We start from the raw sequence: 26,298 nt of genomic DNA, 5'->3' as shown, positions 1-26,298 counted from the left end.
TAAAAGGCGAAGGAAGGAAGATGCTGATGTGGGCACTTGGCCAAGAAGGATAACGAAGGTCGGCATTGATTGTGCCTGGTATGGACCCAACAGAAGATCTTGCAACAACTTTTCTGGATCATCCTGAGACCCTCGGATATGGAAGATCTTTTGGACCTTTATAAGTGAAGGCAAATATCAGAGGTGAGAAACCGGGTGTCAGGTCTGGGGTCTTTATATAAATGGGGGATACATGGGGGAGCTGCTGCCTGTAAAGATGGGGGGTCTGTAGGAAAGACATGTGGAGAGGTGGAGATCCCATATCTGTAGAAATAGGGGTGCAGGGGTCGATAACTGGGTCTCCTGGGCTCTGTTTCAAAGGAGGGTCTGTATATAGGAGGGGATCTAGTCTGAATTCGTTTTTAAGAGGGTCTGCATTTCATTACGAGTTTCTGGGGTCTGGTTTAGGATCTGTGTGTGTCTTTCAGGGGTCTGAACCAGGGTCAGTATTTATTTGAGGACCTGGTTTGGGGTCTGGTGACATTTGCTCACATGTTGGGTGTAAGATCACCATGGTTTGTGACCATATAGAGGTCCAGATTGCCGGGAGAAGACGTCTACCTGGGATAGGACCCCCGATTCATTCCACTCTAAGTGGTGCGGACCCCTTATTGTGCAGCGTTAGACGTACGCTGGATATATACATACAATACTCACACAGAGACATTGTTCTGCAGGAGAATCAAAGGACTAAAGGGACAAAGTAAGAAGAAGGGTCATATTCTTACCAGCGTCCGGACCCCAGACACAGATGCCACGTGTCAGCCGTGGCCCGGGGCAGGCACTGGATCTGTTAATTATAGAAGTATTTCATGCTATTCTGATGCCCTCTGCCGCTCGTCCACCCCCTGTGACCTCGGAGCCCCCACAAATGATCACAGTCTGGCAGATAATGAGCTGGTTATACAGACGCCAGACGGAGATGATCTCAGGCGACACGTCTATAACCGGGGGTCCGGGGTAATGAATGATCCTCTATAGCACCAATACGTCCTACACATCATCCTTACTGACCCATCAGTGCTGGAATTTATACTGGAGGGGGCATCCAAAGACAAAAACAGCAATGTTCAATGCAAGACCCCCAAAATACCCCACAATATCTACATACAGGAGCCTGGTAAAGGAAGAGATGAACAGCAAGAGGCCAAAGTGGCCAAGTCCCGGGGATGGTCCTCCCTTTGTAGGAACAAGATGGAAAGCTAAGAGGCATGGTCCGCTCAAGATTTGCTTCTAGGGATAGTCCTCACTTTTGCAGGAGCGAGGTGACCTGCTTCTAGAGATAGTCCTCACTTTTGCAGGAGCGGGGTGACATGCTTCTAGAGATAGTCCTCACTTTTGCAGGAGCGAGGTGACCTGCTTCTAGAGATGGACCTCACTTTTGCAGGAGCAAGGTGACCTGCTTCTAGAGATAGTCCTCACTTTTGCAGGAGCAAGGTGACCTGCTTCTAGAGATAGTCCTCACTTTTGCAGGAGCGGGGTGACATGCTTCTAGGAGATAGTCCTCACTTTTGCAGGAGCAAGGTGACCTGCTTCTAGAGATGGACCTCACTTTTGCAGGAGCAAGGTGACCTGCTTCTAGAGATAGTCCTCACTTTTGCAGGAGCAAGGTGACCTGCTTCTAGAGATAGTCCTCACTTTTGCAGGAGCGAGGTGACATGCTTCTAGAGATAGTCCTCACTTTTGCAGGAGCAAGGTGACCTGCTTCTAGAGATAGTCCTCACTTTTGCAGGAGCGAGGTGACATGCTTCTAGAGATAGTCCTCACTTTTGCAGGAGTGGGGTGACATGCTTCTAGAGATAGTCCTCACTTTTGCAGGAGCAAGGTGACCTGCTTCTAGAGATAGTCCTCACTTTTGCAGGAGCGGGGTGACATGCTTCTAGAGATAGTCCTCACTTTTGCAGGAGTGGGGTGACATGCTTCTAGAGATAGTCCTCACTTTTGCAGGAGCGAGGTGACATGCTTCTAGAGATAGTCCTCACTTTTGCAGGAGCGAGGTGACATGCTTCTAGAGATAGTCCTCACTTTTGCAGGAGCCAGGTGACATGCTTCTAGAGATAGTCCTCACTTTTGCAGGAGCGAGGTGACATGCTTCTAGAGATAGTCCTCACTTTTGCAGGAGCGAGGTGACATGCTTCTAGAGATTGTCCTCACTTTTGCAGGAGCGGGGTGACATGCTTCTAGAGATAGTCCTCACTTTTGCAGGAGTGGGGTGACATGCTTCTAGAGATAGTCCTCACTTTTGCAGGAGCGAGGTGACATGCTTCTAGAGATAGTCCTCACTTTTGCAGGAGCGAGGTGACATGCTTCTAGAGATAGTCCTCACTTTTGCAGGAGCCAGGTGACATGCTTCTAGAGATAGTCCTCACTTTTGCAGGAGCGAGGTGACCTGCTTCTAGAGATAGTCCTCACTTTTGCAGGAGCGAGGTGACATGCTTCTAGAGATAGTCCTCACTTTTGCAGGAGCAAGGTGACATGCTTCTAGAGATAGTCCTCACTTTTGCAGGAGCGAGGTGACCTGCTTCTAGAGATAGTCCTCACTTTTGAAGGAGCGAGGTGACATGCTTCTAGAGATAGTCCTCACTTTTGCAGGAGCAAGGTGACCTGCTTCTAGAGATGGTCCTCACTTTTGCAGGAGCGAGGTGACCTGCTTCTAGAGATAGTCCTCACTTTTGCAGGAGCGAGGTGACCTGCTTCTAGAGATGGTCCTCACTTTTGCAGGAGCGAGGTGACATGCTTCTAGAGATAGTCCTCACTTTTGCAGGAGCGAGGTGACATGCTTCTAGGAGATAGTCCTCACTTTTGCAGGAGCCATGATTGTCTCCCCCCAATTCTGTAAGACATAATATCCTAAAATGGGAACTGAGGGATATAAAAAGGGCCTTGCTTCTATCCCCTGTGATTCTACATGACGTCAGCCTAGAATCCATGGTTCCAGCTGGAGGATCACAAAACTGCTCCACTGCCCAACACGGAGTCCACAAATTCACTTGGAGAACCCAGGTTGGGACAATTCGGTCCCCTGGCTGCATATCTTGCTGCGCTCAGTCAGTTTCCCAAAGTTGCTACTATTGACACTCAGTGGGTGCCCACCAAAAGCAGGGTGCTGCTGGGTGGGGTAGTGGCCCTAAGGCTATGTGCCCACGGGAGTTTGTAGCTGCGGATGTATCCGCAGGTACGAGCGCAGGTTTCCCGCAGCTGCCCGCCGGCATCCGCAGCTAATTTTAGTTGCGGGATTCCAGCGATATAGCTGCGGTAAACCTGAGGAGTTTCATGCGAAATACCTGCGGACGTCCCGGCCTCTATCTCCATAGCGGAGGGCCGGGATTTCCGCAGGTAATTCCGCAGGAATAATTGACATGCAGTTATGTGCGGCTGCGGGACATCCACACCATGTTCGGCAGCCGCACCTTCCGCAGCGTGGACACAGACACTCCCCATGTCCCATAGGATAACATGGGGAGTGTCTGTACATGCTAAAACCTGCGGATTTATCTGGAAAATCCAGAAAAGTCTGCAGGTTTTCCGCGGCAAAATCTGCAGATTCAAGCTCCCGTGGGCACATACCCTAAAAGCCCCGAAGTCATGAAGATTCTAATCCCTGGTGGGCAGGTGGAAAAGTGCGACTCTGTTGTTTGTACCATCTAATGTACTTGCTGGGAATGCAATATATGCTGTTGTCTGTTGGTGAATTAATAAAGTCTTACCGGAGTGTGGATCCCTCACCTGTGTTGTCCTGCCACCTCCGCTCTATGATTGGTGCTCACTGACCCTCATGTCTCCACACCTGCCTCCTCCGTTCCTTGGTTGGTGCTCACTGACCCTCATGTCTCCACACCTGCCTCCTCCGCTCTATGATTGGAGTCCACTGACCCTCATGTCTCCACACCTGCCTCCTCCGCTCTATGATTGGAGCCCACTGACCCTCATGTCTCCACACTTGCCTCCTCCGCTCTATGATTGGAGCCCACTGACCCTCATGTCTCCACACCTGCCTCCTCCGCTCTATGATTGGAGCCCACTGACCCTCATGTCTCCACACCTGCCTCCTCCGCTCTATGATTGGAGCCCACTGACCCTCATGTCTCCACACCTGCCTCCTCCGCTCTATGATTGGAGCCCACTGACCCTCATGTCTCCACACCTGCCACCTCCGTTCCTTGGTTGGTGTCCACTGACCCTGGAGTCTCCACTCCTACCACCTCCGCTCTATGATTGGAGCCCACTGACCCTCATGTCTCTACACCTGCTACCTCCGTTCCTTGGTTGGTGTCCACTGACCCGCGTGTCTCTACACCTGCCACCTCCGTTCCTTGGTTGGTGTCCACTGACCCTGGAGTCTCCACTCCTGCCACCTCCACTCTATGGTTGGTGCTCACTGACCCTCATGTCTCTACACCTGCCACCTCCGTTCCTTGGTTGGTGTCCACTGACCCGCGTGTCTCTACACCTGCCACCTTCGCTCTGTGGTTGGTGCCCACTGACTCTCGTGTCTCTACACCTGCCACCTCTGCTCTATGGTTGGTGCCCACTGACCCTTGTATGTCCATACCTGTCACCTCCGCTCCATGGTTGGTGGTCACTGACCCTCGTGTGTCCACACCTGCCACTTCCACTCTGTGGTTGGTGCCCACTGACCCTGTAGTTTCCACACCTGCCACCCCCGCTCTGTGATTGGTACCCACTGACCCTCGTGTCTCCACACCTGCCTCCTCCGCTCTGTGATTGGTACCCACTGACCCTCGTGTCTCTACACCTGCCTCTTCCGCTCTATGATTGGAGCCCACTGACCCTTGTATCTCCACAACTGCCACCTCCGTTCCTTGGTTGGTGTCCACTGACCCTGGTGTCTTCACTCCTGCCACCTCCGCTCTATGGTTGGTGCTCACTGACCCTCATGTCTCCACTCCTGCCACCTCCGTTCTATGGTTGGTGTCCACAGACCCGTGTATCTCCACTCCTGCCACCTTCACTCTGTGGTTGGGGCCCACTGACTCTCGTGTCTCTACACCTGCCACCTCTGCTCTATGGTTGGTGCCCAGTGACCCTTGTGTGTCCACACCTGTCACCTCCGCTCCATGGTTGGTGGTCACTGACCCTTGTGTGTCCACACCTGCCACCTCCGCTCTATGATTGGAGCCTACGGACCCTTGTGTCTCCACTCCTGCCACCTCCGCTCTGTGGTTGGTGGTTACTGACCCTCTTGTGTCCACACCTGCCCTCTCAGCTCTATGGTTGGTGGCCACTGACCCTCGTGTCTCCACTCCTGCCACCTCTGCTCTATGATTAGAGCCCACTGACCCTCGTGTCTCCACTCCTGCCACTTCCGCTCTGTGGTTGGTGGTTACTGACCCTCGTGTGTCCACTCCTGCCACTTCCGCTCTATGGTTGGTGGTCACTGACCCTCGTGTGTCCACTCCTGCCACCTCTGCTCTGTGGTTGGTGGCCACTGACCCTCGTGTGTCCACTCCTGCCACCTCCGCTCTGTGGTTGGTGGCCACTGACCCTCGTGTGTCCACTCCTGCCACTTCCGCTCTGTGGTTGGTGGCCACTGACCCTCGTGTGTCCACTCCTGCCACCTCCGCTCTGTGGTTGGTGGCCACTGACCCTCGTGTGTCCACTCCTGCCACCTCCGCTCTGTGGTTGGTGGCCACTGACCCTCGTGTGTCCACTCCTGCCACCTCCGCTTTGTGGTTGGTGGCCACTGACCCTCGTGTGTCCACTCCTGCCACCTTCGCTCTGTGGTTGGAGCCTCTGGATTGGCACAATCTACACAATGCTAGAAGAGGGATAGGGATGTGAGAATCCGCAGACCTCGCGCACACAGGCGGCCATATTTCTGCTCCTTATTTTATCCTCACGCTCGTCTTCTCTTGATCATTTTATTTGGAAGTTGAAACAAAGCGCCATCGTTTGTGCGCAGCGCCAGCGCCAATCTCTGTATTGTGCTCTCATTAATGCATCTATTGAAAATCGTACAGGAAAGTGTCCGTCCGGCGCTGCCAAACCAGAAGCTGCCAGACTGCAGACAGTCTGTTCCTCTCACTTAGAGCTCATTAGTGCAGGATGGCCCCTGGCCGGGAAACCATAAAGCCGTCTGAACAGCTCGAAACCACAAAGAAAGGCTATAAAGAGCAACTTCCCCACTCAATGAGCCCCCCCCTACCCCCGATCCCCCCCCTCCGTGCGGGGGTCTGCCTTCACATCTACAGAACTTTCAGGGGTTTGGAAAAGTGAAGTAAAGTGAATTATCATCAGCAGGACGAGGTCCCATAAAATCTGCCGTTACCTAAACACCAGAGGGCGCTATTGTAACCAGTAAATTCCATTGAGTAACAGCAGATCTCAGCCATCCTCTCATTGCCAGCAGTGCAGCCTGTGCTCACTGTCAGACTCACATATCAGGTCCTAGATTTGAGTCTTTAAGGAATGAAGTACTAAAAATGGCAACTAAATGAAATATTAGGAAAGTTATCTGTCAATCATTGCCGGTGTTGGGTGCCCCCGGTAAAGTCCTGTGCATCGTCCTCCGTGGTCCGCGCAGCACCGGCAAAGGCTGCTCTTATGGTAAATGCGGGAAATTTTCACCTAACTCGAAGATCCATCTTCCTTACAGCTTTTCAGGTGGGGCAAAAGGGTAACAAGTGTATCTTATGGATGATGTTTGGCACTTGGGACCCCTCAGCTCTTCTGCCGCATCCTCATCATTGACAGCGTGACTCGATGTGTCGGGATTTTATGTACCCCGACGTCTGTTTCCATTGAGACTAGTGGCGCCTGTGTTGTCCTGCAGCCGCTAATCTCTATACAACCATAGAAATAACAAGAGCCTGTTCTGCAGAGCCGACACGCCTATGGCCGGCACTAGAGAGCGATTCTGGATGGAGGTGATTGTTACAGAGGGATCTGCCGTCAGGAGCTTCCATCCCATTGGATGATAACAGCGAGAAAAACACAGACGTGTCCCAAAGAGAAATAAGAACCGCAAGTAAGAAGAAGGAGGTCAGCTCCTCCGCCCGCGTCCTACCTGCTCCAGCATGTCTTTGGGAAGATCCTCCTGCTCGTCCATTTCCATAATCGCTTTCTTTATCTCCTCATTGGACAACTTCAGTCTAGAAAACAAAAAAAGCACAAAAATGGCAAAGACAAGATAGAAAGAAAGTAACAAACGTCTCAGATCAGTCAGAGGTTGTAAAAAGAGCAACATAGAAACGTAACAATATATCAGCTGTACATATATAATTATATACAGGAGATACCCAGATTATACCGGCTGTATATATATAATTATATACAGGAGATGCACAGGTTATACCGGCTGTACATATATAATTATATACAGGAGATGCCCAGGTTAGACCGGCTGTACATATATAATTATATACAGGAGATGTCCAGGTTATACCAGCTGTACATATATAATTATATACAGGAGATGCCCAGGTTATACCAGCTGTACATATATAATTATATACAGGAGATGCCCAGGTTATACCGGCTGTACATATATAATTATATACAGGAGATGCCCAGGTTATACCAGCTGTACATATATAATTATATACAGGAGATGCCCAGGTTATACCGGCTATACATATATAATTGTATACAGGAGATGCCCAGGTTATACCGGCTGTACATATATAATTATATACAGGAGATGTCCAGGTTATACCAGCTGTACATATATAATTATATACAGGAGATGCCCAGGTTATACCGGCTGTACATATATAATTATATACAGAGGATGCCCAGGTCATACCAGCTGTATATATATAATTATATACAGGAGATGCCCAGGTTATACCAGCTGTACATATATAATTATATACAGAGGATGCCCAGGTTATACCAGCTGTACATATATAATTATATACAGGAGATGCCCAGGTTATACCAGCTGTACATATATAATTATATACAGGAGATGCCCAGGTTATACCGACTGTACATATATAATTATATACAGGAGATGCCCAGGTTATACCAGCTGTACATATATAATTATATACAGGAGATGCCCGGGTTATACCAGCTGTAAATATATAATTATATACAGGAGGTGCCCAGATTATACCAGCTGTACATATATAATTATATACTGGAGATGCCCAGGTTATACCGGCTGTACATATATAATTATATACAGGAGATGCCCAGGTTATACCAGCTGTACATATATAATTATATACAGGAGATGCCCAGGTTATACCGGCTGTACATGTATAATATATACAGGAGATGCCCGGGTTATACCAGCTGTACATATATAATTATATACAGGAGATGCCAGGTTATACCGACTGTACATATATAATTATATACAGGAGATGCCAGGTTATACCGACTGTGCATATATAATTATATACAGGAGATGCCCAGGTTATACCGGCTGTACATATATAATTATATACAGGAGATGCCCGGGTTATACCAGCTGTACATATATAATTATATACAGGAGATGCCCAGGTTATACCGGCTGTACATATATAATTATATACAGGAGATGCCCAGGTTATACCAGCTGTACATATATAATTATATACAGGAGATGCCCAGGTTATACCGGCTGTACATATATAATTATATACAGGAGATGCCCGGGTTATACCGGCTGTACATATATAATTATATACAGGAGATGCCCAGGTTATACCAGCTGTACATATATAATTATATACCGGAGATGCCCGGGTTATACCAGCTGTACATATATAATTATATACAGGAGATGTCCAGGTTATACCAGCTGTACATATATAATTATATACCGGAGATGCCCGAGTTATACCAGCTGTACATATATAATTATATACAGGAGATGCCCGGGTTATACCAGCTGTACATATATAATTATATACAGGAGATGCCCAGGTTATACCGGCTGTACATATATAATTATATACAGGAGATGTCCAGGTTATACCGGCTGTACATATATAATTATATACAGGAGATGCCCAGGTTATACCCGCTGTACATATATAATAATATATAGAAGATGCCCAGATTATACCAGCTGTACATATATAATTATATACAGGAGATGCCCAGGTTATACCAGCTGTACATATATAATTATATACAGGAGATGCCCGGGTTATACCAGCTGTACATATATAATTATATACAGGAGATGCCCAGGTTATACCAGCTGTACATATATAATTATATACAGGATATACCCAGGTTATACCCGCTGTACATATATAATTATATACAGGAGATGCCCAGGTTATACCGGCTGTACATATATAATTATATACAGGAGATGCCCAGGTTATACCGGCTGTACATATATAATTATATACAGGAGATGCCCAGGTTATACCGGCTGTACATATATAATTATATACAGGAGATGCCCGGGTTATACCAGCTGTACATATATAATTATATACAGGAGATGCCCAGGTTATACCAGCTGTACATATATAATTATATACAGGAGATGCCCGGGTTATACCAGCTGTACATATATAATTATATACAGGAGATGTCCAGATTATACCAGCTGTACATATATAATTATATACAGGAGATGTCCGAGTTATACCGGCTGTACATATATAATTATATACAGGAGATACCCAGGTTATACCGGCTGTACATATATAATTATATACATGAGATGCCCAGGTTATACCGGCTGTACATATATAATTATATACAGGAGATGCCCAGGTTATACCGGCTGTACATATATAATTATATACATGAGATGCCCAGGTTATACCGGCTGTACATATATAATTATATACAGGAGATACCCAGGTTATACCGGCTGTACATATATAATTATATACATGAGATGCCCAGGTTATATCAGCTGTACATATATAATTATATACAGGAGATGCCCAGGTTATACCGGCTGTACATATATAATTATATACAGGAGATGCCCAGGTTATACCGGCTGTACATATATAATTATATACATGAGATGCCCAGGTTATACCAGCTGTACATATATAATTATATACAGGAGATGTCCAGGTTATACCAGCTGTACATATATAATTATATACAGGAGATGCCCGGGTTATACCAGCTGTACATATATAATTATATACAGGAGATGCCCAGGTTATACCGGCTGTACATATATAATTATATACAGGAGATGCCCAGGTTATACCGGCTGTACATATATAATTATATACAGGAGATGCCCAGGTTATACCAGCTGTACATATATAACTATATACAGGAGGTGCCCAGGTTATACCAGCTGTACATATATAATTATATACAGGAGGTGCCCAGGTTATACCAGCTGTACATATATAATTATATACAGGAGATGTCCAGATTATACCGGCTGTACATATATAGGTATATACAGGAGATGCCCAGGTTATACCAGCTGTACATATATAATTATATACAGGAGATGTCCAGGTTATACCAGCTGTACATATATAATTATATACAGGAGATGCCCGGGTTATACCAGCTGTACATATATAATTATATACAGGAGATGCCCAGGTTATACCAGCTGTACATATATAATTATATACAGGAGATGCCCGGGTTATACCAGCTGTACATATATAATTATATACAGGAGATGTCCAGGTTATACCGGCTGTACATATATAATTATATACAGGAGATGCCCAGGTTATACCGGCTGTACATATATAATTATATACAGGAGATGCCCAGGTTATACCGGCTATACATATATAATTATATACAGGAGATGCCCAGGTTATACCGGCTGTACATATATAATTATATACAGGAGATGTCCAGGTTATACCAGCTGTACATATATAATTATATACAGGAGATGCCCAGGTTATACCAGCTGTACATATATAATTATATACAGGAGATCTCCAGGTTATACCAGCTGTACATATATAATTATATACAGGAGATGTCCAGGTTATACCGGCTGTACATATATAATTATATACAGGAGATGCCCAGGTTATACCGGCTGTACATATATAATTATATACAGGAGATGCCCAGGTTATACCGGCTATACATATATAATTATATTCAGGAGATGCCCAGGTTATACCGGCTGTACATATATAATTATATACAGGAGATGCCCAGGTTATACCGGCTGTACATATATAATTATATACAGGAGATGCCCAGGTTATACCAGCTGTACATATATAATTATATACAAGAGATGCCCAGGTTATACCAGCTGTACATATATAATTATATACAGGAGATGCCCAGGTTATACCAGCTGTACATATATAATTATATACAGGAGATGCCCAGGTTATACCGGCTGTACATATATAATTATATACAGGAGATGCCCAGGTTATACCGGCTGTACATATATAATTATATACAGGAGAGCCCAGGTTATACCAGCTGTACATATATAATTATATACAGGAGATGCCCGGGTTATACCAGCTGTACATATATAATTATATACAGGAGATGCCCAGGTTATACCGGCTGTACATATATAATTATATACAGGAGATGCCCGGGTTATACCAGCTGTACATATATAATTATATACAGGAGATGCCCAGGTTATACCGGCTGTACATATATAATTATATACAGGAGATGCCCGGGTTATACCAGCTTTACATATATAATTATATACAGGAGATGCACAGGTTATACCAGCTGTACATATATAATTATATACAGGAGATGCCCAGGTTATACCAGCTGTACATATATAATTATATACAGGAGATGCACAGGTTATACCAGCTGTACATATATAATTATATACAGGAGATGCCCAGGTTATACCAGCTGTACATATATAATTATATACAGGAGATGCCCGGGTTATACCAGCTGTACATATATAATTATATACAGGAGATGCCCAGGTTATACCGGCTGTACATATATAATTATATACAGGAGATGCCCGGGTTATACCGGCTGTACATATATAATTATATACAGGAGATGCCCAGGTTATACCAGCTGTACATATATAATTATATACAGGAGATGCCCGGGTTATACCAGCTGTACATATATAATTATATAAGGAGATGCCCAGGTTATACCAGCTGTACATATATAATTATATACAGGAGATGCCCGGGTTATACCAGCTGTACATGTATAATTATATACAGGAGATGCCCAGGTTATACCGGCTGTACATATATAATTATATATAGGAGATGCCCAGGTTATACCGGCTGTACATATATAATTATATACAGAGGATGCCCAGGTTATACCAGCTGTACATATATAATTATATACAAGAGATGTCCAGGTTATACCGGCTGTACATATATAATTATATACAGGAGATGCCCGGGTTATACCAGCTGTACATATATAATTATATATAGGAGATGCCCAGGTTATACCGGCTGTACATATATAATTATATTCAGGAGATACCCAAGTTATACCAGCTGTACATATATAATTATATACAGGAGATGTCCAGGTTATACCGGCTGTACATATATAATTATATACAGGAGATGCCCAGGTTATACCGGCTGTACATATATAATTATATACAGAAGATGCCCCGGTTATACCGGCTGTACATATATAATTATATTCAGGAGATGCCCAGGTTATACCGGCTGTACATATATAATTATATACAGGAGATGCCCAGGTTATACCGGCTGTACATATATAATTATATACAGGAGATGCCCAGGTTATACCGGCTGTACATATATAATTATATACAGGAGATGCCCAGGTTATACCGGCTGTACATATATAATTATATACAGGAGATGCCCAGGTTATACCAGCTGTACATATATAATTATATACAGGAGATGCCCAGGTTATACCGGCTATACATATATAATTATATACAGGAGATGCCAGGTTATACCGGCTGTACATACATAATTATATACAGGAGATGCCCGGGTTATACCGGCTGTACATATATAATTATATACAGGAGATACCCAGGTTATACCAGCTGTACATATATAATTATATACAGGAGATGCCCGGGTTATAGTGGCTGTACATATATAATTATATACAGGAGATGCCCAGGTTATAGTGGCTGTACATATATAATTATATACAGGAGATGCCCAGGTTATACCGGCTGTACATGTATAATTATATACAGGAGATGCCCAGGTTATACCGGCTGTACATATATAATTATATACAGGAGATACCCAGGTTATACCAGCTGTACATATATAATTATATACAGGAGATGCCCAGGTTATACCGGCTGTACATATATAATTATATACAGGAGATGCCCAGGTTATACCGGCTGTACATATATAATTATATACAGGAGATGCCCAGGTTATACCGGCTGTACATATATAATTATATACAGGAGATGCCCAGGTTATACCAGCTGTACATATATAATTATATACAGGAGGTACCCAGGTTATACCGGCTGTACATATATAATTATATACAGGAGATGCCCGGGTTATACCAGCTGTACATATATAATTATATACAGGAGGTACCCAGGTTATACCGGCTGTACATATATAATTATATACAGGAGATGTCCAGGTTATACCGGCTGTACATATATAATTATATACTGGAGATGCCCAGGTTATACCAGCTGTACATATATAATTATATACAGGAGATGCCCAGGTTATACCAGCTGTACATATATAATTATATACAGGAGGTACCCAGGTTATACCGGCTGTACATATATAATTATATACAGGAGATGCCCGGGTTATACCGGCTGTACATATATAATTATATACAGGAGATGCCCGGGTTATACCGGCTGTACATATATAATTATATACAGGAGATGTCCAGGTTATACCGGCTGTACATATATAATTATATACAGGAGATGTCCAGGTTATACCGGCTGTACATATATAATTATATACAGGAGATGTCCAGGTTATACCGGCTGTACATATATAATTATATACAGGAGATGCCCAGGTTATACCAGCTGTACATATATAATTATATACAGGAGATGCCCAGGTTATACCGGCTGTACATATATAATTATATACAGGAGATGTCCAGGTTATACCGGCTGTACATATATAATTATATACAGGAGATGCCCAGGTTATACCAGCTGTACATATATAATTATATACAGGAGATGCCCAGGTTATACCGGCTGTACATATATAATTATATACAGGAGATGCCCGGGTTATACCAGCTGTACATATATAATTATATACAGGAGATGTCCAGGTTATACCGGCTGTACATATATAATTATATACAGGAGATGCCCAGGTTATACCGGCTGTACATATATAATTATATACAGGAGGTGCCCGGGTTATACCAGCTGTACATATATAATTATATACAGGAGATGCCCAGGTTATACCAGCGTGTCCATCACCAATATAAATGCTTCTGTTGTACCCTGCATATTCCCCTTCTGCACAGTTATTGCCCCTTGTTTCTCTGGTGACGCTCCTTCCCTGCGGTCGCGCTCCCGGCATGTTTCGGCAGGAATGTTCGGCGCCTCCGGAGGTTGCGTAGCATACACAGGGTGATCGGTGATTAGTTACAATAATACACGCATATTCGTCGCTGATTGAACGCGCTCTCGTCTCCGTTCAGATTCCAGAACCAATGATCAAAGGACAGAGGAGAATATTCAGTATCAGCCGCGAGTCGTGATCTTCGCGAGAAGCCAATGTAAACTGCAAGGGGCCTTTCGGAAAATTGCAACAGATATTCCTGACACTGAAGCGGTCAGAGCCGAGCGTCCTCCAATGGCGGGGGGCTGCAGTATCAGCCGTGACCGGGACACGCCGGAGGGTCTGCACACGGCGAGCGGCCCCCTGCTGGAGCGACGCCGGATGAGAAGGAACGTTCCCTGGAATCTGGAGAACACGACTTTCTGATATTTCCGTCACGTCACATTCCAGACATTTCTCTTACTTTTTCCAATGACAGCTGAGAGCTGTAGATAGCAATAATGGCGCCTAACAGTGCAACCAGACCCTTCTGCACCCCAGTACTGATGAACGATAAACAGGGCAGTGGAGCGAGAGGCGCCAAATTCAATGCCTCAAACTCATGGAGCCGCAGTCTGCTGCAGGACTAAAACCCCAGCGACTCGGCGCAACTGGCGCAGTGACTACTGCATGGTGCCGCCTGCGCGCACCGCATCGCACCGCTATTCATATAAGGAATCGGGGGACTGCGACCTTTACTTATTGCACATGTCAAGGATCTCAGACAGTATTAGATTTTTAGGGGGGCTTTAGAGGCACTAGTAGTTTTGCAGGGGGCACCCGGGGGCATTGTTAGATGTGAAGATGCATTCAAACACTTTTAGGTTGAAAAAACAGAACATTAGTAATTTTTATGCTCCCTAAACTCATAATCCCGAGTGTGGGGAGCAGTGAATAAGCCAGCAGCTAATGTTGGTGTAAGTGGACGTGAATGGCAGTGACATCACGCTCTGCACTGGAAGAGGACACCGCGCACTGGGGGAGCGGAGGGAAGGCGAGTATAATCGTTTATCTTTTTTGCAGTGTGCGGCGTGATGGGCCCATATACAGTTAGGTCCAGAAATATTTGGACAGTGACAAGTTTTGTTATTTTAGCGGTTTACAAAAACATGTTCAGAAATACAATTCTATATATAATATGGGCTGAAAGTGCACACTCCCAGCTGCAATATGAGAGTTTTCACATCCATATTGGAGAAAGGGTTTAGGAATCATAGCTCTGTAATGCATAGCCTCCTCTTTTTCAGGGGACCAAAAGTAATTGGACAAGGGACTCTAAGGGCTGCAATTAACTCTGAAGGCGTCTCCCTCGTTAACCTGTAATGAATGAAGTAGTTAAAAGGTCTGGGGTTGATTACAGGTGTGTGGTTTTGCATTTGGAAGCTGTTGCTGTGACCAGACAACATGCGGTCTAAGGAACTCTCAATTGAGGTGAAGCAGAACATCCTGAGGCTGAAAAAAAAGAAAAAATCCATTGGAGTAGCAAAATCAACAGTCGGGTACATTCTGAGAAAAAAGGAATTGACTGGTGAGCTTGGGAACTCAAAAAGGCCTGGGCGTCCACGGATGACAACAGTGGTGGATGATCGCCGCATACTTTCTTTGGTGAAGAAGAACCCGTTCACAACATCAACTGAAGTCCAGAACACTCTCAGTGAAGTAGGTGTATCTGTCTCTAAGTCACCAGTAAAGAGAAGACTCCATGAAAGTAAATACAAAGGGTTCACATCTAGATGCAAACCATTCATCAAGTCCAAAAATAGACAGGCCAGAGTTACATTTGCTGAAAAACACCTCATGAAGCCAGCTCAGTTCTGGAAAAGTATTCTATGGACAGATGAGACCAAGATCAACCTGTACCAGAATGATGGGAAGAAAAAAGTTTGGAGAAGAAAGGGAACGGCACATGATCCAAGGCACACCACATCCTCTGTAAAACATGGTGGAGGCAACGTGATGGCGTGGGCATGCATGGCTTTCAATGGCACTGGGTCACTTGTGTTTATTGATGACATAACAGCAGACAAGAGTAGCCGGATGAATTCTGAAGTGTACCGGGATATACTTTCAGCCCAGATTCAGCCAAATGCCGCAAAGTTGATCGGACGGCGCTTCATAGTACAGATGGACAATGACCCCAATCATACAGCCAAAGCTACCCAGGAGTTCATGAGTGCAAAAAAGTGGAACATTCTGCAATGGCCAAGTCAATCACCAGATCTTAACCCAATTGAGCATGCATTTCACTTGCTCAAATCCAGACCTAAGACGGAAAGACCCACAAACAAGCAAGACCTGAAGGCTGCAGCTGTAAAGGCCTGGCAAAGCATTAAGAAGGAGGAAACCCAGCGTTTGGTGATGTCCATGGGTTCCAGACTTAAGGCAGTGATTGCCTCCAAAGGATTCGCAACAAAATATTGAAAATAAAAATATTTTGTTTGGGTTTGGTTTATTTGTCCAATTACTTTTGACCTCCTAAAATGTGGAGTGTTTGTAAAGAAATGTGACAATTCCTACAATTTCTATCAGATATTTTTGTTCAAACCTTCAAATTAAACGTTACAATCTGCACTTGAATTCTGTTGTAGAGGTTTCATTTCAAATCCAATGTGGTGGCATGCAGAGCCCAACTCCCCAAAATTGTGTCACTGTCCAAAGATTTCTGGACCTAACTGTATATAGGTATATATATATACACAAGGATGAGGGACATATATACAGGATGGAGACATATATACACCAGGATGGGACCAGGATGTTGACATATATACCAGAAAGGGGCCCAAGATAGGGACAGATATACTAGGATGGTGGACTTATCCCAGGATGAGGACATATTTCTGAGGATGGGGCCTAGGAGGGAGACATATATATCAGGATTAAGACAAATATACCAGGCTGGGGATATATATACCAGGCTGGGGATATATATACCAGGATGGGTACATATATACCAGGATGGGTACATATATACCAGGATGGGAAGAAATATACCAGGATGAGGATATATATATATATATATACACACACACACACACCAGGATGTGGACATATATATCAGGATGCGGGATAAATATACCAGGATGGAGGACAAATAAACCAGGATGAAGATGTATATACCAGGATGGGGAAATTTATACCAGGATGGGAACAAATATACCAGTATACGGACATATATACAGGATGGGGGCATATATACCAGATTGTGGACAAATATACTAGGATGGGGACATATATACCAGGAGGGGGCATATATAACAGGATAAGGACAAATATACCATGATGGGGACAAATGTATCAGGATGGGGACAAATGTATCAGGATGGAGACAAATATATCAGGATGGGGACAAATACATATCGGAATGGGGATATATATACCAGGATGAGCCCAGGATGTGGACATATATACCAGGAAGGGGCCCAGGATGGGGACAGAAATACCAGGATGGGGGACATATACCAGGATGAGGATATATTTACCAGGATGGGGCCTAGCAGGGGGGACATATAGACCAGGATGGGGAGATACATTCCAGGATGGCAGGCTGGTTCCTTGTCGGTGTGTACAAATTTCAGGATAAACTTTCAGGATACGGAAAAATCGTTCACACATACCTTTTATAATGTAGTTTTAAAACAAGGTATAAAAACCCATCATTGCATAGAAAAGACCACGCATTTCAGGCATCGTGCCCTTAGTCTTGACAAAAGTCTGCACATAGGTATGTGGACTTATATACAAAAGACATAGAGGACAGCCCCGAGGGTAGAGGCAGAGCCATAAGACGAGGGTCACAATGGCGCAGAGATAAGAGATCGTGAGATAAGTAATAACGGACGAGCAAACAATGGGGGGCTCTGGAGAAAGGGGAGACACGTCCTCAGAGATACAATAATAGGAATATTCTACTGTATTTATAAACTCCATAAACTGCCGATAAGAACACTGCACGGCAGAAGAACACTGCACGGCAGAAGAATACTGCACGGCAGAAGAACACTGCACGGCAGAAGAACACTGCACGGCAGAAGAATACTGCACGGCAGAAGAACACTGCACGGCAGAAGAATACTGCACGGCAGAAGAAGACTGCACGGCAGAAGAACACTGCACGGCAGAAGAAGACTGCACGGCAGAAGAAGACTGCACGGCAGAAGAACACTGCACGGCAGAAGAAGACTGCACGGCAGAAGAACACTGCACGGCAGAAGAAGACTGCACGGCAGAAGAAGACTGCACGGCAGAAGAAGACTGCACGGCAGAAGAACACTGCACGGCAGAAGAAGACAGCACGGCAGAAGAAGACTGCACGGCAGAAGAATACTGCACGGCAGAAGAAGACTGCACGGCAGAAGAAGACTGCACGGCAGAAGAAGACTGCACGGCAGAAGAATACTGCACGGCAGAAGAAGACTGCACGGCAGAAGAAGACTGCACGGCAGAAGAACACTGCACGGCAGAAGAAGACTGCACGGCAGAAGAAGACTGCACGGCAGAAGAAGACTGCACGGCAGAAGAACACTGCACGGCAGAAGAAGACTGCACGGCAGAAGAAGAACACTGCACGGCAGAAGAAGAACACTGCACGGCAGAAGAACACTGCACGGCAGAAGAAGAACACTGCACGGCAGAAGAAGAACACTGCACGGCAGAAGAAGAACACTGCACGGCAGAAGAAGAACACTGCACGGCAGAAGAAGAACACTGCACGGCAGAAGAAGAACACTGCACGGCAGAAGAACACTGCACGGCAGAAGAAGAACACTGCACAGCAGAAGAAGAACACTGCACAGCAGAAGAAGAACACTGCACAGCAGAAGAAGAACACTGCACGGCAGAAGAACACTGCACGGCAGAAGAACACTGCATGGCAGAAAAACACTGCACGGCAGAAGAACACTGCACGGCAGAAGAACACTGCATGGCAGAAGAACACTGCATGGCAGAAGAAGAACACTGCATGGCAGAAGAAGAACACTGCACGGCAGAAGAACACTGCACGGCAGAAGAACACTGCACGGCAGAAGAACACTGCATGGCAGAAGAACACTGCATGGCAGAAGAAGAACACTGCATGGCAGAAGAAGAACACTGCACGGCAGAAGAACACTGCACGGCAGAAGAACACTGCACGGCAGAAGAACACTGCATGGCAGAAGAACACTGCATGGCAGAAGAACACTGCATGGCAGAAGAACACTGCACGGCAGAAGAAGAACACTACACGGCAGAAGAAGAACACTGCACGGCAGAAGAACATTGCACGGCAGAAGAACACTGCACGGCAGAAGAACACTGCACGGCAGAAGAAGAACACTGCACGGCAGAAGAAGAACACTGCACGGCAGAAGAAGAACACTGCACGGCAGAAGAAGAACACTGCACGGCAGAAGAAGAACACTGCACGGCAGAAGAACACTGCACAGCAGAAGATCACTGCACGGCAGAAGAACACTGCACGGCAGAAGAACACTGCACGGCAGAAGAACACTGCACGGCAGAAGAACACTGCACGGCAGAAGAACACTGCACGGCAGAAGAACACTGCACGGCAGAAGAACACTGCACGGCAGAAGAACACTGCACGGCAGAAGAACACTGCACGGCAGAAGATCACTGCACGGCAGAAGAACACTGCACGGCAGAAGAACACTGCACGGCAGAAGAACACTGCACGGCAGAAGAACACTGCACGGCAGAAGAAGAACAATGAAGCACCTCATAACATAACCAAAATAAAAGGTGAAGGGATAATATTTAGTAATAGCTTTTGCTTTAAAGGGGTCTGCCACAATAAGAAACCCCAAATATGCTTGTATACATAAAATAAAAAGAGAACGCATTCACCCTCCCCCGGTCCAGCACTGGCTCCCCACTATCCTATCGTGTGATGGGGGCAGGGATCGTGTGATGGGGGCAGGGATTGTGTGATGGGGGCAGGGATCGCGTGATGGGGGCAGGGATCGTATCATGGGAGCAGGGATCGTGTGATGGGGGAAGGGATCGTGTGATGGGGGAAGGGATTGTGTGATGGGGGAAGGGATCGTGTGATGGGGGAAGGGATCGTGTGATGGGGGAAGGGATCGTCTGATGGGGGAAGGGATTGTGTGATGGGGGCAGGGATCGTATCATGGGAGCAGGGATCGTGTGATGGGGGAAGGGATCGTGTGATGGGGGAAGGGATCGTGTGATGGGGAAGGGATCGTGTGATGGGGCAGGGATCGTGTGATGGGGCAGGGATCGTGTGATGGGGCAGGGATCGTGTGACGGGGGCAGGGATCGTATCATGGGAGCAGGGATCGTGTGATGGGGAAGGGATCGTGTGATGGGGGAAGGGATCGTGTGATGGGGCAGGGATCGTGTGATGGGGAAGGGATCGTGTGATGGGGGAAGGGATCGTGTGATGGGGGAAGGGATCGTGTGATGGGGGAAGGGATCGTGTGATGGGGGAAGGGATCGTGTGATGGGGCAGGGATCGTGTGATGGGGGCAGGGATCGTGTGATGGGGGCAGGGATCGTGTGATGGGGGCAGGGATCGTGTGACGGGGGCAGGGATCGTGTGACGGGGGCAGGGATCGTGTGACGGGGGCAGGGATCGTGTGATGGGGCAGGGATCGTGTGATGGGGGTAGGTATCGTGTGATGGGGGCAGGGATCGTGTGATGGGGCAGGGATCGTATGATGGGGGCAGGGATCGTATGATGGGGGCAAGGATCGTATGATGGGGGCAGGGATCGTGTGATTGGGGCAGGGATCGTGTGATGGGGGAAGGGATCGTGTGACGGGGGCAGGGATCGTGTGATGGGGGCAGGGATCGTATGATGGGGCAGGGATCGTGTGATGGGGGCAGGGATCGTGTGATGGGGGCAGGGATCGTGTGATGGGGGCAGGGATCGTGTGATGGGGGCAGGGATCGTGTGATGGGGCAGGGATCGTATGATGGGGGCAGGGATCGTGTGATGGGGCAGGGATCGTGTGATGGGGGCAGGGATCGTGTGATGGGGGCAGGGATCGTGTGATGGGGGCAGGGATCGTGTGATGGGGGCAGGGATCGTGTGATGGGGCAGGGATCGTGTTATGGGGGCAGGGATCGTGTGATGGGGGCAGGGATCGTATGATGGGGGCAGGGATCGTGTGATGGGGGCAGGGATCGTGTGATGGGGGCAGGGATCGTGTGATGGGGCAGGGATCGTGTGATGGGGCAGGGATCGTGTGATGGGGCAGGGATCGTGTGATGGGGGCAGGGATCGTGTGATGGGGCAGGGATCGTGTGATGGGGGCAGGGATCGTGTGATGGGGCAGGGATCGTATGATGGGGGCAGGGATCGTGTGATGGGGGCAGGGATCGTGTGATGGGGAAGGGATCGTGTGATGGGGCAGGGATCGTGTTATGGGGGCAGGGATCGTGTGATGGGGGCAGGGATCGTATGATGGGGGCAGGGATCGTGTGATGGGGGCAGGGATTGTGTGATGGGGGCAGGGATCGTGTGATGGGGGCAGGGATCGTGTGATGGGGGCAGGGATCGTGTGATGGGGGCAGGGATCGTGTGATGGGGGCAGGGATCGTGTGATGGGGCAGGGATCGTGTGATGGGGGCAGGGATCGTGTGATGGGGCAGGGATCGTGTGATGGGGCAGGGATCGTGTGACGGGGGCAGGGATCGTGTGACGGGGGCAGGGATCGTGTGATGGGGCAGGGATCGTGTGATGGGGGTAGGTATCGTGTGATGGGGGCAGGGATCGTGTGATGGGGCAGGGATCGTGTTATGGGGGCAGGGATCGTGTGATGGGGGCAGGGATCGTATGATGGGGGCAGGGATCGTGTGATGGGGGCAGGGATTGTGTGATGGGGGCAGGGATCGTGTGATGGGGGCAGGGATCGTGTGATGGGGGCAGGGATCGTGTGATGGGGGCAGGGATCGTGTGATGGGGGCAGGGATCGTGTGATGGGGCAGGGATCGTGTGATGGGGGCAGGGATCGTGTGATGGGGCAGGGATCGTGTGATGGGGCAGGGATCGTGTGACGGGGGCAGGGATCGTGTGACGGGGGCAGGGATCGTGTGATGGGGCAGGGATCGTGTGATGGGGGTAGGTATCGTGTGATGGGGCAGGGATCGTGTGACGGGGGCAGGGATCGTATCATGGGAGCAGGGATCGTGTGATGGGGAAGGCATCGTGTGATGGGGGAAGGGATCGTGTGATGGGGCAGGGATCGTGTGATGGGGAAGGGATCGTGTGATGGGGGAAGGGATCGTGTGATGGGGGAAGGGATCGTGTGATGGGGGAAGGGATCGTGTGATGGGGAAGGGATCGTGTGATGGGGCAGGGATCGTGTGATGGGGCAGGGATCGTGTGATGGGGGCAGGGATCGTGTGATGGGGCAGGGATCGTGTGATGGGGGCAGGGATCGTGTGACGGGGGCAGGGATCGTGTGATGGGGGCAGGGATCGTGTGATGGGGCAGGGATCGTGTTATGGGGGCAGGGATCGTGTGATGGGGGCAGGGATCGTATGATGGGGGCAGGGATCGTGTGATGGGGGCAGGGATTGTGTGATGGGGGCAGGGATCGTGTGATGGGGGCAGGGATCGTGTGATGGGGGCAGGGATCGTGTGATGGGGGCAGGGATCGTGTGATGGGGGCAGGGATCGTGTGATGGGGCAGGGATCGTGTGATGGGGGCAGGGATCGTGTGATGGGGCAGGGATCGTGTGATGGGGCAGGGATCGTGTGACGGGGGCAGGGATCGTGTGACGGGGGCAGGGATCGTGTGATGGGGCAGGGATCGTGTGATGGGGTAGGTATCGTGTGATGGGGCAGGGATCGTGTGACGGGGGCAGGGATCGTATCATGGGAGCAGGGATCGTGTGATGGGGAAGGGATCGTGTGATGGGGGAAGGGATCGTGTGATGGGGCAGGGATCGTGTGATGGGGAAGGGATCGTGTGATGGGGGAAGGGATCGTGTGATGGGGGAAGGGATCGTGTGATGGGGGAAGGGATCGTGTGATGGGGCAGGGATCGTGTGATGGGGCAGGGATCGTGTGATGGGGGCAGGGATCGTGTGATGGGGGCAGGGATCGTGTGATGGGGGCAGGGATCGTGTGACGGGGGCAGGGATCGTGTGACGGGGGCAGGGATCGTGTGATGGGGCAGGGATCGTGTGATGGGGGCAGGGATCGTGTGACGGGGGCAGGGATCGTGTGACGGGGCAGGGATCGTGTGATGGGGCAGGGATCGTGTGATGGGGGTAGGTATCGTGTGATGGGGGCAGGGATCGTGTGATGGGGCAGGGATCGTATGATGGGGGCAGGGATCGTATGATGGGGGCAAGGATCGTATGATGGGGGCAGGGATCGTGTGATGGGGGCAGGGATCGTGTGATGGGGGAAGGGATCGTGTGACGGGGGCAGGGATCGTGTGATGGGGGCAGGGATCGTATGATGGGGCAGGGATCGTGTGATGGGGGCAGGGATCGTGTGATGGGGGCAGGGATCGTGTGATGGGGGCAGGGATCGTGTGATGGGGGCAGGGATCGTGTGATGGGGGCAGGGATCGTGTGATGGGGGCAGGGATCGTGTGATGGGGCAGGGATCGTATGATGGGGGCAGGGATCGTGTGATGGGGCAGGGATCGTGTGATGGGGGCAGGGATCGTGTGATGGGGGCAGGGATTGTGTGATGGGGGCAGGGATCGTGTGATGGGGGCAGGGATCGTGTGATGGGGCAGGGATCGTGTTATGGGGGCAGGGATCGTGTGATGGGGGCAGGGATCGTATGATGGGGGCAGGGATCGTGTGATGGGGGCAGGGATCGTGTGATGAGGGCAGGGATTGTGTGATGGGGCAGGGATCGTGTGATGGGGCAGGGATCATGTGATGGGGCAGGGATCATGTGATGGGGGCAGGGATCGTGTGATGGGGCAGGGATCGTGTGATGGGGGCAGGGATCGTGTGATGGGGCAGGGATCGTATGATGGGGGCAGGGATCGTGTGATGGGGGCAGGGATCGTGTGATGGGGCAGGGATCATGTGATGGGGCAGGGATCATGTGATGGGGGCAGGGATCGTGTGATGGGGCAGGGATCGTGTGATGGGGGCAGGGATCGTGTGATGGGGCAGGGATCGTATGATGGGGGCAGGGATCGTGTGATGGGGGCAGGGATCGTGTGATGGGGCAGGGATCGTGTAATGGGGGCAGGGATTGTGGTACTTACTTAGATAGCAGGATGACACAGTTCTGAGCCCGGCGCCCGTCAATCACGGACAGCTCCTTCACTTTGCGGGTGGACAGGTACAGATCCTCCATGGAATCCACTTCTTTCTGTCAGGAGAATTGAGGAAAAAAGTATAAAATCTGAAAACAGGTATAAGAAATACACACGAGGATGTGGGACCCCCCGTCTGATCGTCACCCGCACCTCCCGGTCTGTGACTCCCCACTGTCCACAGGGGGCAGCAGTCGTGAAGCTATTGGCGCCCAGAGGGTAAAACGGTTCTAACAGCAAATGGGTTGGCTACAATGTATCAAATTAAATGGATCTGCCCTTTAAATGTAGTGTATATGCTCTGTATGTTCTGTATTGGTCCAATCTAGATGATGCAGGGTGGTATACAGGGGGGTGTACAGGAGGGGTATACAGGGGGGGTGTACAGGGGGGGGTATACAGGGGGTGGTATACAGGGGGTTATACAGGGGGGTATACAGGGGGTATACAGGAGGGGTATACAGGGGGGGTATACAGGGGGGTATACAGGGGGGGTATACAGGGGGGGTATACAGGGGGGGTATACAGAACGACACATGATGGCAGATCCAATGTAAAGTTTAATGGTGATTTCTGTAAATATAGGTAATGAGTTTATCCTTATGATCCTGACAGATCTGTACAAGTGAATGTAGCTGAGCGTCAGGACCAGGTCTGTAAAGGGACATTTAAAGGAATACTCCCATTTTAGAAAGTGATGGTACATTATTAGGACCCCAGGTCTGAATTCTGGGATGGGAACTGATGCCAATATTTAGGGGCTGCAGCCTAAACCTTCCACTGTGCAGCAGCATCCAGCCGTCCCCTGTGCAGGGGAACAACTGGAGGCCGAATGCTGCTGTGCAGGGGAACAACTGGAGGCCGAATGCTGCTCTGCAGGAAAAAACAGTAAGTGATCCCCCCCAAACTAAACATTAAGGAAAAGCAGAGGGAGCTAGGAAAGCAGCCATCATAGCAACTGAGATATCCCAGGCCCAGAGGTAACATCATCACTGGGGATTAATGACAGGAATACGCAAAGAAAAGCAAATCCAGAGACGCCACTTACCTGTTTCAGAGAAGTGTTAGTTAGCAGGTCCTAGACAGCCCAGCACAGGTGAAAGAGAGGAGACGCCACAGATTAGAAATACAGGGTACCACCATTATACAAAGAGCAGCAGCAGCGCCCAAATCCCAGGAGACCGCGGAGATCCCACCCAAAATCTGCACCCAAAGCTTGTAAACAGGACATATTTATAAATAACGCCAATCTGTGATACAATGTATCATTCCGTGATACATTCTAAGGCTTCCGCCACACATCCGTGAAAAATGTGCGTGTTTGGTCCGTTTCCGTGTATACTGGAGACACGGCCAAACGTGCACCAATGTTACTATATCTCTGCGGTTACACTTGCGTTTTTGGTTATGTCCGTGAGTCCGTCTCCGTGATGCGTTTTTTGGTCCGTGTCTCACGCCAGCATGTCCGTTTTATTCACGCAACACGCAGCACGGACCCAATGAAAGTCAATGGGTCTGTGCACACATCC

The 26,298-nt window shown here is 48.3% G+C and overlaps 1 protein-coding gene across 4 annotated transcripts in view; it reads right to left on the bottom strand.

Annotated features, from left to right (window-relative positions):
* The window catches only part of DAAM2 (dishevelled associated activator of morphogenesis 2), a 319,005-nt gene that overhangs the window by 27,319 nt on the left and 265,388 nt on the right, over positions 1-26,298 (bottom strand). For 3 of the 4 annotated variants that reach the window (XM_075339000.1, XM_075338998.1, XM_075339001.1), the window contains exons 16-18: positions 25,818-25,847; positions 24,719-24,825; positions 7,067-7,151 (exon numbers count right to left, since the gene is read on the bottom strand). In XM_075339000.1, the coding sequence (XP_075195115.1) occupies positions 7,067-7,151; positions 24,719-24,825; positions 25,818-25,847 (222 nt within the window). The remainder of the gene's footprint in view (positions 1-7,066; positions 7,152-24,718; positions 24,826-25,817; positions 25,848-26,298) is intronic. The other variant, XM_075338999.1, reaches the window with a different exon arrangement.

Source organism: Anomaloglossus baeobatrachus, chromosome 3 (genome assembly GCF_048569485.1).
Source record: "Anomaloglossus baeobatrachus isolate aAnoBae1 chromosome 3, aAnoBae1.hap1, whole genome shotgun sequence".
Lineage (NCBI taxonomy): Eukaryota > Metazoa > Chordata > Amphibia > Anura > Aromobatidae > Anomaloglossus > Anomaloglossus baeobatrachus.
Note: the sequence above shows the minus strand (reverse complement) of the source record. Positions and strands in the feature narration are given on the sequence as shown.